Here is a 15,176-nt window from a genome sequence, read left to right on the forward strand (position 1 = left end):
CATTTGGTATGTGTGACAGACAGTACACATGTTTGCCCTGGACTTCTTCGAGCAAAGCTCTACTACTGATTCAACTTATTGATGTCTAAATTGAAGACCATGATCAGTTAATTATTTTCATTCCTTTTGTTAGTTTTGGGTTGAAACAAACCCCTGCACAGTGCATACCGGAAGAATATTACTTAGAACTACAACAACCACAAGTCTAACGCGAGTGTTGATTGGACGATGGTAAGCGATAGGTTACGTGGCATTGGTGTCTGCGCAGACTCGAATCACAACATCCGTCCTCTATAACCGGCTGGAAGACGGTGGCAGTCAAAATGCGGTCTTGTGTGTTTTCAGTTTTGCTTTTGAACGTTTATTACACATTTGTTTCCTCGCTGTACTTTCACATCGGGGAGACTGAGAAGAAATGCTTCATAGAGGAAATTCCGGATGAAACGATGATCATCGGTAAGTGTCTTGTGGCCATTGGGATTGCTATGCTATTTATCCTTGGGAAGTCAGCTAACAGCTAGCGAGCTAGTTTGCTAATTCGCCAAACTAGCTTCCGAATTCGAGTTAGCTAACATTTAGCCAGCAATCTAGTTAGTTAGCTAGTTATCTAGACAGCCAGCATTAAACTTGTCTGTAGAGGGGGCTGTGAACTTACTTTTCAGTTGGCAGACTTGGCTAGCTAGCTACTCATGTCCATGAGCAGGCTAACCAGCTAGCTAACGTTAGCTATACAAATAAAGTTTATTGGTTGCGTACACATTTGTAGAAGTTATCGCATGTTCAGCGAAAATCGTATGTTTCTAGCTACAACAATACAGTAATACCTACAATCAAAAACAAGCAGACCTGTCATTGATGTCCTCACCTAACTAGAACTGTAATATTGGAAATCCGTTACGCATGCTTTTGATACTTTAATAAATAAACCATGTAATGTCGTACCATCCATATACTGTTTAACATACTGTAGGTCTTGCCCAGAAACAACCCCTGGCCTTAACAGTTGACCTCCTAACTAGGCACTTGTAAGGATAGGACCGGTAGAAGCAAGCATTGGCTGGCATGTGTAAACAATTGTATTTTCTCTTTTTAGGAAACTATCGTACACACTTGTACGACAAGCAGAAAGAAGAGTACCTACCTGCCACACAGGGTCTGGGGATGTTTGTTGAGGTGAAAGACCCTGATGAGAAGGTAGGATGCTACACTTTGCAACTAGTGTCATTCACTTCATATGGTATTCTGTGAGAAAGAGACTTGTGAGAACAATCATGACCCAAGCTGCAATGAATAGTGATGATACTGAAAAAGTTTTGCTTTCTGTGTGTTTCCTGTCTGGACTCTAGGTGATCCTGTCTCGTCAGTACGGCTCGGAGGGAAGATTCACCTTCACCTCTCACACCCCAGGAGAACATCGGATCTGCCTTCACTCCAACTCTTCCAAGTTTGCCCTCTTCGCTGGAGGAATGCTTGTAAGTACATTAGTGTGACAAATGTGGGGGAAAAAGCTATTGCACCCACAATATGCATATGAACTGTGGGTCAATAAGAACAGTTAATGGTAGGATGCAGGGGGGTGTAAGAGTAGAGGGTAAAAAAGTAAATACCCACATTGATTCTCCTCTCAATTGCTCTGAACCACCCTTTTTTCCCCTCAGAGAGTTCACCTGGACATCCAAGTGGGAGAGCACACCAATAACTATGCAGAGATTGCAGCCAAAGACAAGCTGACAGAGCTGCAGCTGAGAGTGAGACAGCTGGTGGAGCAGGTGGACCAGATCCAGAAGGAGCAGAACTATCAGAGGGTGAGTACATCAACTGTCCTGCTGGACACGCCGGTAGTGTTTGCCGGCCGAGACTAGTTAGCACCTCTGAACAGAGTGCCAGCTGTAATTTGCTAATCAATTCTAGATGTAGAAAAAAATGCTAAAAGAATGTCAGTCAGACACGTACTGGCGGGTGGTACCTAAAACACACCGAGCGGAATGAACGCGAGATGATCAGCAGACCGCCATTTGGTGTGATGTTTTCTCCTTCAAATATAATGAAATGTATAATAAGAATGATATAAGCATGTGAGTAACAGCTTAGTATAGTCTTCTGAATGGCTAGGTTGAAATATCACCATATTGCTTCCACCTATCCAATCCTGTCAGATCTACTAGTGAATAGATTCAGGAAATTCATTGCCTTGGCTTGTGTGCTACTATTTATATTTTATAAAAGCTTTGCGATGTCTCTTTCAGTACCGTGAGGAGCGCTTCAGGCAGACCAGCGAGAGCACCAACCAGAGGGTTCTGTGGTGGTCCATCGTTCAGACATTGATCCTTGTGGCCATTGGCTTCTGGCAGATGAGACACCTCAAAAGTTTCTTTGAGGCCAAGAAATTAGTGTAAACCTGCACTCTCATATTGTTGTTTCTGAGTCTGGGTTGGGGATCAAATCAGTAAATTCAGGAAGTTAACTTAAACACTATTCTTGAATTGAAAATTCCCCCATTGTTTTCTGAGGCATTTTTCATTAATCAATTCAATTTGAATGAACTTCCTGAATTGATATGTGTATTGAACACAACCCTGGTCTGAATGCAGTACTTAAACATCAGTGAGAATGTGTGATATCTCCCAGAAGTATGTGTACAGATTGGTGAGGTTACCGTTCTATCAGTGAAAACCCAGTTACTTTCTATTTTGAGAGGGCTCTGCTTTTGGATTTTTAAGACCCTTTTGTGACTTTGATATTACCATCTGTTTCTGTAAGAATACGATTTGCAATTGGTTTTATTTATGATCCTCTACTGTATGCTATATGTTTTACATTTGGCTGGGGGAAAAATGATATTGTACTATCGATATCAAACACGATTTTGTACTATTGATGATATCAAACACGATTTTGTACTATTGATGATATCAAACACGATTTTGTACTATTGATGATGTCGAACATGGTTTTGTACTATTGATGATATAAAAACATGGTTTTGTACTGTTGATGATATCAAACATTGTTAAAACCACTTCGGTATTTTTTTCACCTCATAAACCCCTTTCCCCCGACAACCCATAAGATATTTCTGTAGCATTGTTTGTGACTAGAATACCTGTCAGTCATATTACAGGCTGCATCTCTTCTCTCAGCATAACAGGTGTGTTTTCAAACTGATTAGACATTGTTCTCACTCTACATGCATTGTAATGGGGGTTTGTTACTGGCTGATAGAGGGCACCTATTTTGGTTTAGAGCCATACAAAAGAAATGGTGACTTGATTTATGAAACTTATTTGGTCGTGTGTGCATACTAATCTTTACTTTTTTATTTAGCTTCAATTGAATGTACGTTTCAACCCCTGATGTATTTAGTTGATGGTCGTGGTCTGTGTGTTTAGAAACAAAGACATCCAGAATGTGCAGAATTTTAAATTGAAGATCTTGAAAATTGGGAACCTTCTCCTGTCTTGTTAACCAATATCCGTTTTCACAAAGCACCTCAGATTAGATGTGCTGATCTAGTATCTGCTGCCCCTTGTGATTCATTTTGATTTAAAAGGAGAAACCGATCCCAGATCAGCACTTGTACTCTGAGACGCTTTCTGAATATGGGCTCTGTCTGTTTTATTTGTAAAGCAGGAAAGTGAGATAAGAAACATGACATTTTGCTTAAAGGTTGGTGCTAGAGTGTCTGATGTTAATATGGTAGTTTCACCGGAAACTTTGACATACTAGCTATGCATTTGCTGAAGTACGAAAGCGGTTCACAGTTTTTCCCCTAACTTGCTGAATACACTAAGATGTTCCCTTATCACAATCTACTGGCTTGATGGAGGTCAAGTGAACATTGGTTGTTTTTTCATCTGTACTGCATATCTAAGTGAACCTAGAGAGGTTCTGGTTTGTCCATTTCCTTTCTGCAAATACTCAGGTAGAGTTTTGAAGACACTGATTTAATTCAATTTGATTAAATAAAGAATTGCTGTCCAGGTTAACAGGTTTGCTCCAGTTCTCATCATGTACATGGAGTTGATTTGTGTGTAAACATCAATTGTACACTTGAAAAGTACTTAGCCAGAAAGCAGTCCTTGCTTCTTGTCACTCACAAAACAATTTGAACTACACTGGATCTTTTTTTGCAAAACATATTTTTGTTCAATTAATCTGTTTTTTTTGTTTCTCCTTAATAATTCCCCAAACTGTTCCTTATTGAATTAGTTCATCATTGGTGTATTTATATGGTTAGATACAGTATCAGAAATTTCGAGTATGATTTGAATCAATTGGTACTGGTTTGTTTTGGGTGGGGGGATTTTAATTTTAGATTACGTAAATGTGAAAACTTGATTAAATTGCACTGAAAAATAAAGTTGTCACCAATGGCTAGCCATCTTGAATGACTGTTTTCCACCAACACTTTGCCCAACAAAAATGCGTTCTATAGTTCCGCAAATGCATAGGAACGTTCAGTCTTTATAACGTGTTTACCCCGGAGCAATATCGTAGGCGGACCTTATAAATTCAGGTGTTGATATTTTCTTGAGTAGAAGCTCTTTAGCGAATTATTTCAATATAACTTTCGTATGGTAGTGTGTGAAACACAGTTAATTATTTAAACGAATTATATTTGTATAGTTTGTTGCTAGACTTATTTTTTCTCCTTTGAAATCCACGTGTCTCACAACAGAACAATCTTTGGTCTCATTGTGCAGTAGGACATGGATAGGAACAACATTTCCTTGCTCTGCTATGTTGCAACGTGTACACCCGGGGCTTCGTCATTACGTGGCTTCGTTATTCTGTTGCAAAACGTTTCTTAAACAGAATGAAACGAGGCGGGACCAACCTTAATTTGTCCAATAGAAACTCTCGTTTTAGTTGCTAAACGTTCTGCAACTGTTTGGACTAATGATTACACCCCATGCTAGGTAGCTAGCAGTGAGCAGCAATGTTGCTCTGTTATTAGCCAGCGTCAAGCCAAAGCTTTGCCAATGTAATAAGAACATTGGCACGGCATTTCACGTTCAGTAACCAAAGACGTAATGTGATATTTCGAGGAAGAATATGACAAGAACATCAGTTGGACATCAAAATAATCCGACTGAAAAAGGAGAGAGCCAGGAATAATGGACAAGTTCGGTTGTAGAATCAAGACGACATTCTCTGTTTCATGAGGAGCTACTGTAAAATCTGGGGAATAGCATAACTGGGATTTTTCTGTGAAATCTTGAAGCTGTTGTCATTTGCAACCTCGAAAATGATGTATTCATCAAGAAGGAAACCAGTCCTCTATTTCAAAGAAGACAGAAGGTAAAACATAATGGTAGCCCTGATGTTCGCAATGATCCTATCCTAGGATTGGTCTAGATGAGTGAACCGACATTAGCAAGCTAGTAAATGTTTACTTTTTATCTACTAGCTAGGCCTATGTGAATCATACCAATACACTACTAACGTTACTGTAGGTACACTAAAGCCTAAATCTCTGGCTATTACAATAGAATAAGAGAGTAATCAGTGAGTAGTTGACGACAATAGAAGAGAGTAATCAGTGAGTAGTTGACTACAATAGAAGAGAGTAATCAGTGAGTAGTTGACTACAATAGAAGAGAGTAATCAGTGAGTAGTTGAACTACAATAGAAGAGAGTAATCAGTGAGTAGTTGACTACAATAGAAGAGAGTAATCAGTGAGTAGTTGAACTACAATAGAAGAGAGTAATCAGTGAGTAGTTGACTACAATAGAAGAGAGTAATCAGTGAGTAGTTGACTACAATAGAAGAGGGTAATCAGTGAGTAGTTGACTACAATAGAAGAGAGTAATCAGTGAGTAGTTGAACTACAATAGAAGAGAGTAATCAGTGAGTAGTTGACTACAATAGAAGAGAGTAATCAGTGAGTAGTTGACGACAATAGAAGTGTTGCGCTCAGATTTTGTTGTGTGAAATAATGTTGGTGGATGGATTTTTAGTTTGATATCTGGTAAAATTGCGTGATAGTATTTTAAACCAGCCATTCCTTACCATCTAGACGTAGCCATTGCATACAGTGTGTATGGGTTTGGTTGTGCAAGTGTGTAGTGTACAATACTTATGCCTAGCTGAGTTAATGCTACTAAACCTCTCACTTGGTCAGTTTGTGGTTCAGGTGTGTAACATACCACTGATTGACTGCACTACATTGCTAAATGAGACTGGCTATTACTTCTACTTTCAGATTCTGGTCTGGGAAATGCACAGTCTACAAACTATTTGGTCTGTGTATGGTGCTGGTACTGGTCTCCCTCCTATGGCTCCAACTCAGCTGTACAGGAGACATGAGCCGGGTTGCAGTGGATGACGGACGCATCCCCCATCAGCCTTGTCCGCTGGAGAGACAGGCATCCGCTGCGGACGACCCTTCCTGGGGTCCTCACAAGCTGGCCCTCCTGATACCTTTCAGGGAGAGGTTTGAGGAGCTGTTGGTGTTTGTCCCCTTCATGCACACCTTCTTGAACAACAAGAAAATACTGCATAAGATCTTCGTAATTAACCAGATGGATCACTATCGGTAAGTGATGGAAGACGTTATGTTGCCTTGTTAGTCATTAGACCTACAACAGAAGTGCTGTTATTGTCTAATCTGAAGGCCACAATATATTCTGTTCTATTCTATTTTAGTCCAGTGGTTGTTGATGAATTCTGATTGGCACAGGGGAACTATAGTCTGGATGTGTGCCTCGTTGATTTGCACCTTACCAATGAAATATTGACTCCTCCTGGCAGTAAATAATGAGTTCCACCCATATCTCACCACAGGTTCAACAGAGCCTCTCTTATTAATGTTGGTTACACGGAGAGTGGTAACGACACTGATTACATCGCCATGCATGATGTGGACTTGTTACCTCTGAATGAAGCTCTGGACTATGGTTTCCCAGAGGAGGGCCCTTTCCACGTGGCCTCACCAGAGCTGCACCCCCTGTATCACTACAAGACATACGTGGGAGGAATCCTGCTGCTCACCAAACAACATTATCACATGGTAGGTTAGCCTATTGTTATTCAGTCATTATCACATGGTAGGTTTGCCTATTGTTAAGATAATCATTCATTATCAATAATAATAGATAGCACTTCAGAGCTTCAGTACATTCAATTCATTATTTACACATATTCTAATCACATTTTATTCATCACATGCACCAAATACAACTGGTGTAGACTTTACAGTGAAAAGCTTGCTTACAAGCCCCTCCCAACAATGCAGAGTTTAAAATAGTAACACATGAGAAATAAAATACAATACACAAGAATGGAGCTATATACAGGAAGTACTAGATCAATGTGGAGTTATATACTGGAAGTACCAGTACCAGATCAATGTGTAGTTATATACAGGAAGTACCAGATCAATGTGGAGTTATATACAGGAAGTACCAGTACCAGCTCAATGTGGAGTTATATACAGGAAGTACCAGATCAATGTGGAGTTATATACAGGAAGTACCGGTACCAGATCAATGTGGAGTTATATTCAGGAAGTACCGGTACCAGATCAATGTGGAGTTATATACAGGAAGTACCGGTACCAGATCAATGTGGAGCTATATACAGGAAGTACCGGTACCAGATCAATGTGGAGCTATATACAGGAAGTACCAGTACCAGATCAATGTGGAGCTATATACAGGAAGTACCCGTACCAGATCAATGTGGAGCTATATACAGGAAGTACCAGTACCAGATCAATGTGCAGAGCTACAAGGTATTTGAGGTAGATATATATGTACATGAAGGCAGGGTAAAGTGACTAGGCATCAGGATAGATAATAAGGTATTTGAGGTAGATATGTATATGAAGGCAGGGTAAAGTGACTAGTCATCAGGATAGATAATAATAAGGTATTTGAGGTAGATATGTACATGAAGGCAGGGTAAAGTGACTAGTCATCAGGATAGATAATAATAAGGTATTTGAGGTAGATATGTATATGAAGGCAGGGTAAAGTGACTAGTCATCAGGATAGATAATAATAAGGTATTTGAGGTAGATATGTACATGAAGGCAAGGTAAAGTGACTAGGCATCAGGAAAGATAATAATAATTGTACAATTGTACAGGGTGCTGGTGTGCTGTTTTTAGCTGTGTCATGTTCTGTGTTCCTGAAGTGCAACGGCATGTCCAACCGTTTCTGGGGATGGGGGAGAGAAGACGATGAATTCTATAGGAGACTAAGAACTGCTGGATTACAGGTAAACCAGGACTGTCCTTTACGTGTCACAAAGAGACAGAGATAGCTGGCTAATCCCTTAAATTACTCCAAAAGAATGACAAGCTGATAAGCATCAGTATCTGACACATCTACCTACATATTAGGAAAACTCAAGAGCACGTTTGCGTGTAGACCAGCAAAACAAAAGCTGTCGCCACGTCTCTAAATACTATGAATAATATAATAAATCTGTCATTTTCTGTTTGTCAGCTCTTCAGGCCCAGTGAGATAAAAACAGGGTATAAAACCTTTCGTCACATCCATGACCCTGCCTGGAGGAAGAGAGACCAGAAGAGAGTGGCTGCACAGAAACAGGTAGAGATGCATTCACTGAACACGTACTAACGTGTTGTATTGTTTTGTGTTGCATTCTGAGATAGACAGATACTGGATTGATCTCTTTGGTTGGATTTCCAATCACACTACTGATATTATGGTTTTCTCTCCTCGTTTTTGGAAGGAACAATTCAAGGTTGACCCTGAGGGCGGGCTGACTAACTTGCAGTACAAGGTGGAGTCGAGACAGGAGCTGACTATTAGTGGAGCCCCTGTCACTGTCCTCAACATCAAACTGGAGTGTGACACGGACAAGACTCCCTGGTGTCTGCTGAACTAAGAGGACCCCAATGATAGACCCATGCTGCCTCTCATTTGAGTTATGTTTATTATCCACCAAACGGAATAAAACCGACTAAAACAGGGAGGGACTACCTGAGCTTCTCCAATGAGAAACACTTGTTTTTTTGTGTGCCCTAATGAATATGACCCTGGTGCTACAGAGGGGTGATGTTTCCCCTACTTGATGTGTCTGGAAGACATGGATAAAATATAAAATGTAGATTGTTATTTAATTTTTTTCTCAAACAACCGCATCAGAAGACATGGGTGCCATCTTCTGGCCGACCCAGAGAAGAGGCTTTGGCCTTTGACCCCAGCAACGCCTTCCCTCATTGGAGAGATGGAATGTATTTATATTGAACTAGCTATATGATGTCATCCTTTAGAACTGTATGTCTAACTTTCATTCAGAACTGTGAGTGATTGGATCTGTGAGTGACTGGATCTGTGAGTGACTGGATCTGTGAGGGACTGGATCTGTGAGGGACTGGATCTCATGCAGGCCTAACTTCAGGGGCTTTGAACTACAGACACTTTGCCAATATTTACGATACATGAAAGGAAAGGTGTACTGAAATAATAAGCAATAGCCTTTGTATCTGGTTTGTTTGTTTGTTTATTTATTTATATTTACCCTTATTTTACCGGGTAAATTGACTGAGAACACATTCTCATTTACAGCAATGACCTGGGGAATAGTTACAGGAGAGAGGAGGGGGGATGAATGAGCCAATAGTAAGCTGGGGGTGATTAGGTCACAGTGATGGTATGAGGGACAGATTGGGAATTTAGTCAGGACACCAGTGTTAACACCCCTACTCTTACGATAAGTGCCATGGGATATTTAGTGACCACAGAGAGTCAGGACACCCGTTTAAGATCCCATCTGAAAGAAGGCACCCTACACAGGGCAATGTCCCCAATCACTGCCCTGGGGCATTGTGATATTTTTTTAGACCAGAGGAAAGAGTACCTTCTACTGGACCTCCAACACCAATTCCAGCAGCATCTGGGCTGGACCAACACTGCTTAGCTTCAGAGGCCAGCCAGCAGTGGGATGTAGGGATGGTTTGCTGCTGGGTTTGATCCCGATGGACCATTTGCACTTTTCAGGAATCCTTCCTCTGTCCTGAAGTCTGCTATACTGTCTGGCTTAATATATTATCATCACAGTTAGTTTACTATGAAAGGGATTTCTTTCTGACATTGTAATGCACCGGATTGGCATGCCATTTCCATGATCCGTAGCGCTGTATTCTCATCCGGTATCCATTGTAACCCATCATGTGTTCAACTGGTAGTGAATTGAATGTCAGGGTGCTGTTTTGAGTTTGTTGGTGATGGTGAAACACTTAAGGTTTACAGCCGTGCTTTAGAAGGTTATCAGAGACCGACTAGACATTATGAAGGTACTTCGGGGTAAATTAAGGTCTGTTTACAACAGTTTGACCATATACCATACTGCTGTAATGTATTTTTGAATGACTCGACAAGTCAATGGTACCGTAAATGTATTTGTACAATATTCAGTATGTATATGAAGTTATGACTCAAAAACATGGGAAAAGCATGCATTGTCTTTTTTCTCATTTATAAAGGTCTTCATTGTACATAATATGATTAACACATCTGTATTGTATTTTCAATACTTAACATCTATTTGATCTGTTTGAAGTTCTGTCTGACAGAAGACCGTTGTACCTGAGCTTTGTTATGTTGACATCCCTCACTATAATTGAAAAATGCTACAGCACTTGTTGCAGTTGATATCTACTCTTGAAATGCATATTATGGATAGTTAACTGATGGTACTTTTATTTGAGAGTGTAAATTAATGTAACTGGCCTGTCATTCCAGGTGACTTTAATCTGACTGATCCTGGAAACAGAGGACTTTCACACACATTTTTGAAGTCAACTCTGCATTGTCTCACTGGTTATATACAAGCCCGATTTTGAATCCACTAGAAATGCAAAAACAGATACTTGTACCACTACCAAGAAGTCTACAATATACTGTGTCTGTAATTTAGCATAAGACATACATTTATAAAATCGGGCATAACTGGTTAAAGTCTGCTCAAGACAGCAGAAGCTATGCCTATTTCTGCTTCATGACTATTTATTTATTTTTTATTTTACCTTTATTTAACTAGGCAAGTCAGTTAAGAACAAATTCTGATTTACAATGACGGCCTACCAAAAGGCCTCCTGTGGGGACGGGGCCTGGGATTAAAAAATAGTAATTATAGGACAAAACACACATCAGGACAAGAGAGACACCACAACATTACGTAAAGAAAGACCTAAGACAACAACATAGCATGGCAGCAACACATAAAAACACTTAATGATTACCTTTGTGGGGATTTGTCACTTCAGCCCCGCATGTAAAGCCCCTGTCTGAAGTTTTTGTCAGGTCATAATTGATCTATCGGATCACGGTCGACCAGAATACCGCCCCATCACGACAGTTTTACACTAATCTCTTCAAAGTAGTTTCTGACTCGATGGGACAACACCTTTCAGGCCCTATGATCTATCTGTTGAGGCGGGGTATAAAGTCCTCGCCTCCCGCCTGGAGAAGGAGCCACATTGAGCCACACCGTGACGAGAGGAAGCCTGAGCGCGAGTTCCCTCAACGGGACATCTTCTTTCTCCTTACCATCATATTTTCCTTTTTATGGTGGAGCAACGGACATCTCCTCATGGTTGCCAAACAAGGTTCTATTAACGACAAAGACAAATAAAGCGTTCTCCTTCAGTGTTGAATTTATCCTTTCCGTGCGTCCTTCCCGGGAAGCAGCCGCACAACAAGCCATTGAACAGCCAGCAACCAGGCGGAGGCGCAAGGCACCATCCGGCGATGCTGACTTGGTCGCATCTTGGAGACACAAATTCACTTCCCCCAGTTCACTACCAGCATTTAAGTGGTTATAATCAAGGTCTGTATAACGGTAAGATCAATTTATGTCCTCAATGTTTCCGACTTTGATTGTTTTGGCCCAAGGGATATTAGCCTACATTATACGTCTCGCATTGCATTGTCTTGTAAAACTGATGATCTGACTCCTCTTAATTACAAATGGAAAATGGAATAGGTGTCATTGTGATAATGCAGCCCATATTGGATAATGTGTAAGGAAGAATATTGTTTGGAAATTAGTGTTTGTTTTCTCTCTGCAGGGCAACCGGGCAGTCTATCCACGGGAACCTCCGTGCGGAGATCTGGCAGGAGAACCCGCAGCTGACCAAACTAGAAGAGGTGTTCAGTAAGCAGCGGTAAATGACCGAGACGGAGAAGATGCTTCTGGCCTCACCGCTGAGACTGACCCAGACACAGGTCAAAGTCTGGTTCCAGAACAGGAGAACGTGGTGGAGGAAGGCCCACGGGGACATTGCCGGTGTACGGGAGAGCCACGTGCACGGCGAAACATCGAGCAAGGAGGAGGATGAGTTGATTTCCGTGGACAATGACGAGTCATGGGTGTATTTTTGATTTAAAGTTATATTACTAAATGCCTTGAGGCCATCACACACATTCACGATGATTCTTGAATTATTGTCAAAGAGAAACGTGTCTATATTTTACCACTGTGTGGCCTGGTGCTTCAGATCGTCAATCGGCTATCAACTAGGCTATGATTCATTGAAGAGATTTAGCCATGCCATTTTTGTAATGCATTTTATATTCCTCTTTCACAACATCTCTTATGTGATTTAGTTTTTCTCATCCAGACCTAGCCTTCTACTCTGAACCCAGGATATAGACCTAGCCTTCTACTCTGAACCCAGGATATAGACCTAGCCTCCTACTCTGAACCCAGGATATAGACCTAGCCTCCTACTCTGAACCCAGGATATAGACCTAGCCTTCTACTCTGAACCCAGGATATAGGCCTAGCCTTCTACTCTGAACCCAGGATATAGACCTAGCCTCCTACTCTGAACCCAGGATATAGACCTAGCCTTCTACTCTGAACCCAGGATATAGGCCTAGCCTTCTATACTGAACCCAGGATATAGACCTAGCCTCCTACTCTGAACCCAGGATATAGACCTAGCCTTCTACTCTGAACCCAGGATATAGACCTAGCCTCCTACTCTGAACCCAGGATATAGACCTAGCCTTCTACTCTGAACCCAGGATATAGACCTAGCCTCCTACTCTGAACCCAGGATATAGACCTAGCCTTCTACTCTGAACCCAGGATATAGGCCTAGCTTTCTACTCTGAACCCAGGATATAGACCTAGCCTCCTACTCTGAACCCAGGATATAGACCTAGCCTCCTTCTCTGAACCCAGGATATAGGCCTAGCCTCCTGTACTGAACCCAGGATATAGACCTAGCCTCCTACTCTGAACCCAGGATATAGGCCTAGCCTCCTACTCTGAACCCAGGATATAGGCCTAGCCTTCTATACTGAACCCAGGATATAGACCTAGCCTTCTACTCTGAACCCAGGATATAGGCCTAGCCTTCTATACTGAACCCAGGATATAAACCTAGCCTCCTACTCTGAACCCAGGACATAGACCCAGCCTTCTATACTGAACCCAGGATATAGACCTAGCCTCCTACTCTGAACCCAGGATATAGGCCTAGCCTTCTATACTGAACCCAGGATATAGACCTAGCCTTCTATACTGAACCCAGGATATAGGCCTAGCCTTCTATACTGAACCCAGGATATAGACCTAGACTCGTACTTCTATACTGCTGTTTTTTCTGTTCTACTGATTACTGTCTCTATATTTTTGTTTTAACTGATATTTTTTAGCTACTTGATTTGCAATTCGCTTTAATTTTTTCTAATAAATCTTTGGTCTATAGATGAGAAATGTTGTACAATAATTTTCATATAGTGCTGTGTCCAAAACAGAAAGTGTGGATTTATTAAAGAACAAACTGCAAATAGCTATACATAAATATATAATCTAAATTGACTAATTCTAATATACTCGGATGACAATAGTGTGATGGACACAAGACTGCAGGTATAGCCCCAAACTGAGCGACTAATGCATTATGGGCCACTGCAGACTGTTAATTCGTTTTCCATGAGTAAAGAAGTCGCTCCAGGCATACTGGCCCTCACTTAACCAGGTATTATGTTCCTAGAAGCCAGGTGTGTGGAGGTAAAAGCTTAAAGTCAGACCCAACACGGACATTCTTCTCCCTAATTGACCTTTATGGACTCGAGCTGACAGAGACAGGAAATGTTTGTGCGGGAGAGTAAATAAATCAGACCGCCCGGAGAGAGAGAGACAGCAATTATAGGCGCGCAAAACGTCCCCAATTTGAGCCTAAATATGCTTCAAGGTTAAATTGCAATTAGGTAGTAGATGAAAGATTTCATTATGTAGATATTACAAAAATAATACACGTGAAATTAATAAATATTATATAATTAACTATAATAAAGTTATAGTAATTCGGGGTACATTTTAAAAATCACATTATTAAATTGAATTAAAACACATTTTTGCAAATAGGTAATTATGAAAAATAGAAGGCCTTGTATCTTTTTATTAAAACAGATATGTCATCAATTCTTTCCCAGATATGGTTTGAACGTAACATCAATATTATCTTAAAAACCACTAGAGGGCGCCATCAACATCCACTAGCGGGCATTGACCACATCAATAGAGCTCCCCCAAATAACCAATTAATTCACTTGACATCATTAATTTACCACCAAATTAAATGTAAATTAAAATAAATGATTAAGCCAGCAGATGATATGACAAAACTATGTCAACTTTACCATTGACAGTTGTACTTAACTAAGGCTATACTGTAAGTATTTGAATTAATAAAGTTATGAATAAAATACTGAATTAATATCATAAACGAAGATGCATATTTAAGGGGACTGTTTCCATTCCTCATTCGATGTACTGAAACTATAAATGTAATCTGTAATGACCTGATGTGTCGATGAATGTTCCATTCAGCAGAGTTCTGTCCTTTATAGTTTACTATATAGAATAACGTAAATGGCATTTCCTATAACACATCCTATTTCTGTTCCTTTCTGAATAGAGTAACCTCATTCCTTGTAAAAGGGACTTAACTCCAGTTAGCTGATTCAAGGCAGACCATGTAGGGGGACAATAGTCACATTTTAACTCGGCTTTACACCCCTGCGTTCCTACAAAAACTCCAACTGCTTAATCCCTCTTTTCAGACCAGCAAAATCTATCATTAATTGCCAGAGGCAAAATTAATAGTTGTTAATGGCTGCCTGAATCAATGGCTCCGGGGCTAGATCTGCCAGTTAAACCTATTCATTCTATACAGGGGGAC

The 15,176-nt window shown here is 40.6% G+C and overlaps 2 protein-coding genes across 3 annotated transcripts; both read left to right on the plus strand.

Annotated features, from left to right (window-relative positions):
• Positions 1-296: 296 nt before the first annotated feature.
• tmed9 (transmembrane emp24 protein transport domain containing 9) lies at positions 297-4,377 on the plus strand. Its single transcript, NM_001140268.1, is given in 5 exon segments — positions 297-456; positions 1,094-1,194; positions 1,347-1,472; positions 1,659-1,805; positions 2,247-4,377. Coding segments are annotated over 5 exon segments (657 nt in total). The 5' UTR covers positions 297-323; the 3' UTR covers positions 2,397-4,377.
• A 125-nt stretch (positions 4,378-4,502) lies between these two features.
• b4galt7 (xylosylprotein beta 1,4-galactosyltransferase, polypeptide 7 (galactosyltransferase I)) lies at positions 4,503-10,526 on the plus strand. Of its 2 annotated transcripts, none has more exons than XM_014213223.3 (6): positions 4,503-5,301; positions 6,207-6,539; positions 6,788-7,013; positions 8,093-8,224; positions 8,455-8,559; positions 8,705-10,526. In XM_014213223.3, exons 1-6 carry the CDS (start codon positions 5,249-5,251, stop codon positions 8,858-8,860), a joined length of 1,005 nt encoding a protein of 334 aa, XP_014068698.1. In that variant the 5' UTR covers positions 4,503-5,248; the 3' UTR covers positions 8,861-10,526. The 2 variants fall into 2 exon arrangements, with proteins under 2 accessions (XP_014068698.1, XP_014068700.1); XM_014213225.3 differs by having other exon boundaries at positions 8,141-8,224.
• The last annotated feature ends 4,650 nt before the right edge of the window (positions 10,527-15,176 follow it).

Source organism: Salmo salar, chromosome 09 (genome assembly GCF_965601325.2).
Source record: "Salmo salar chromosome 09, fSalSal1, whole genome shotgun sequence".
Taxonomy (NCBI): Eukaryota; Metazoa; Chordata; class Actinopteri; order Salmoniformes; family Salmonidae; genus Salmo; species Salmo salar.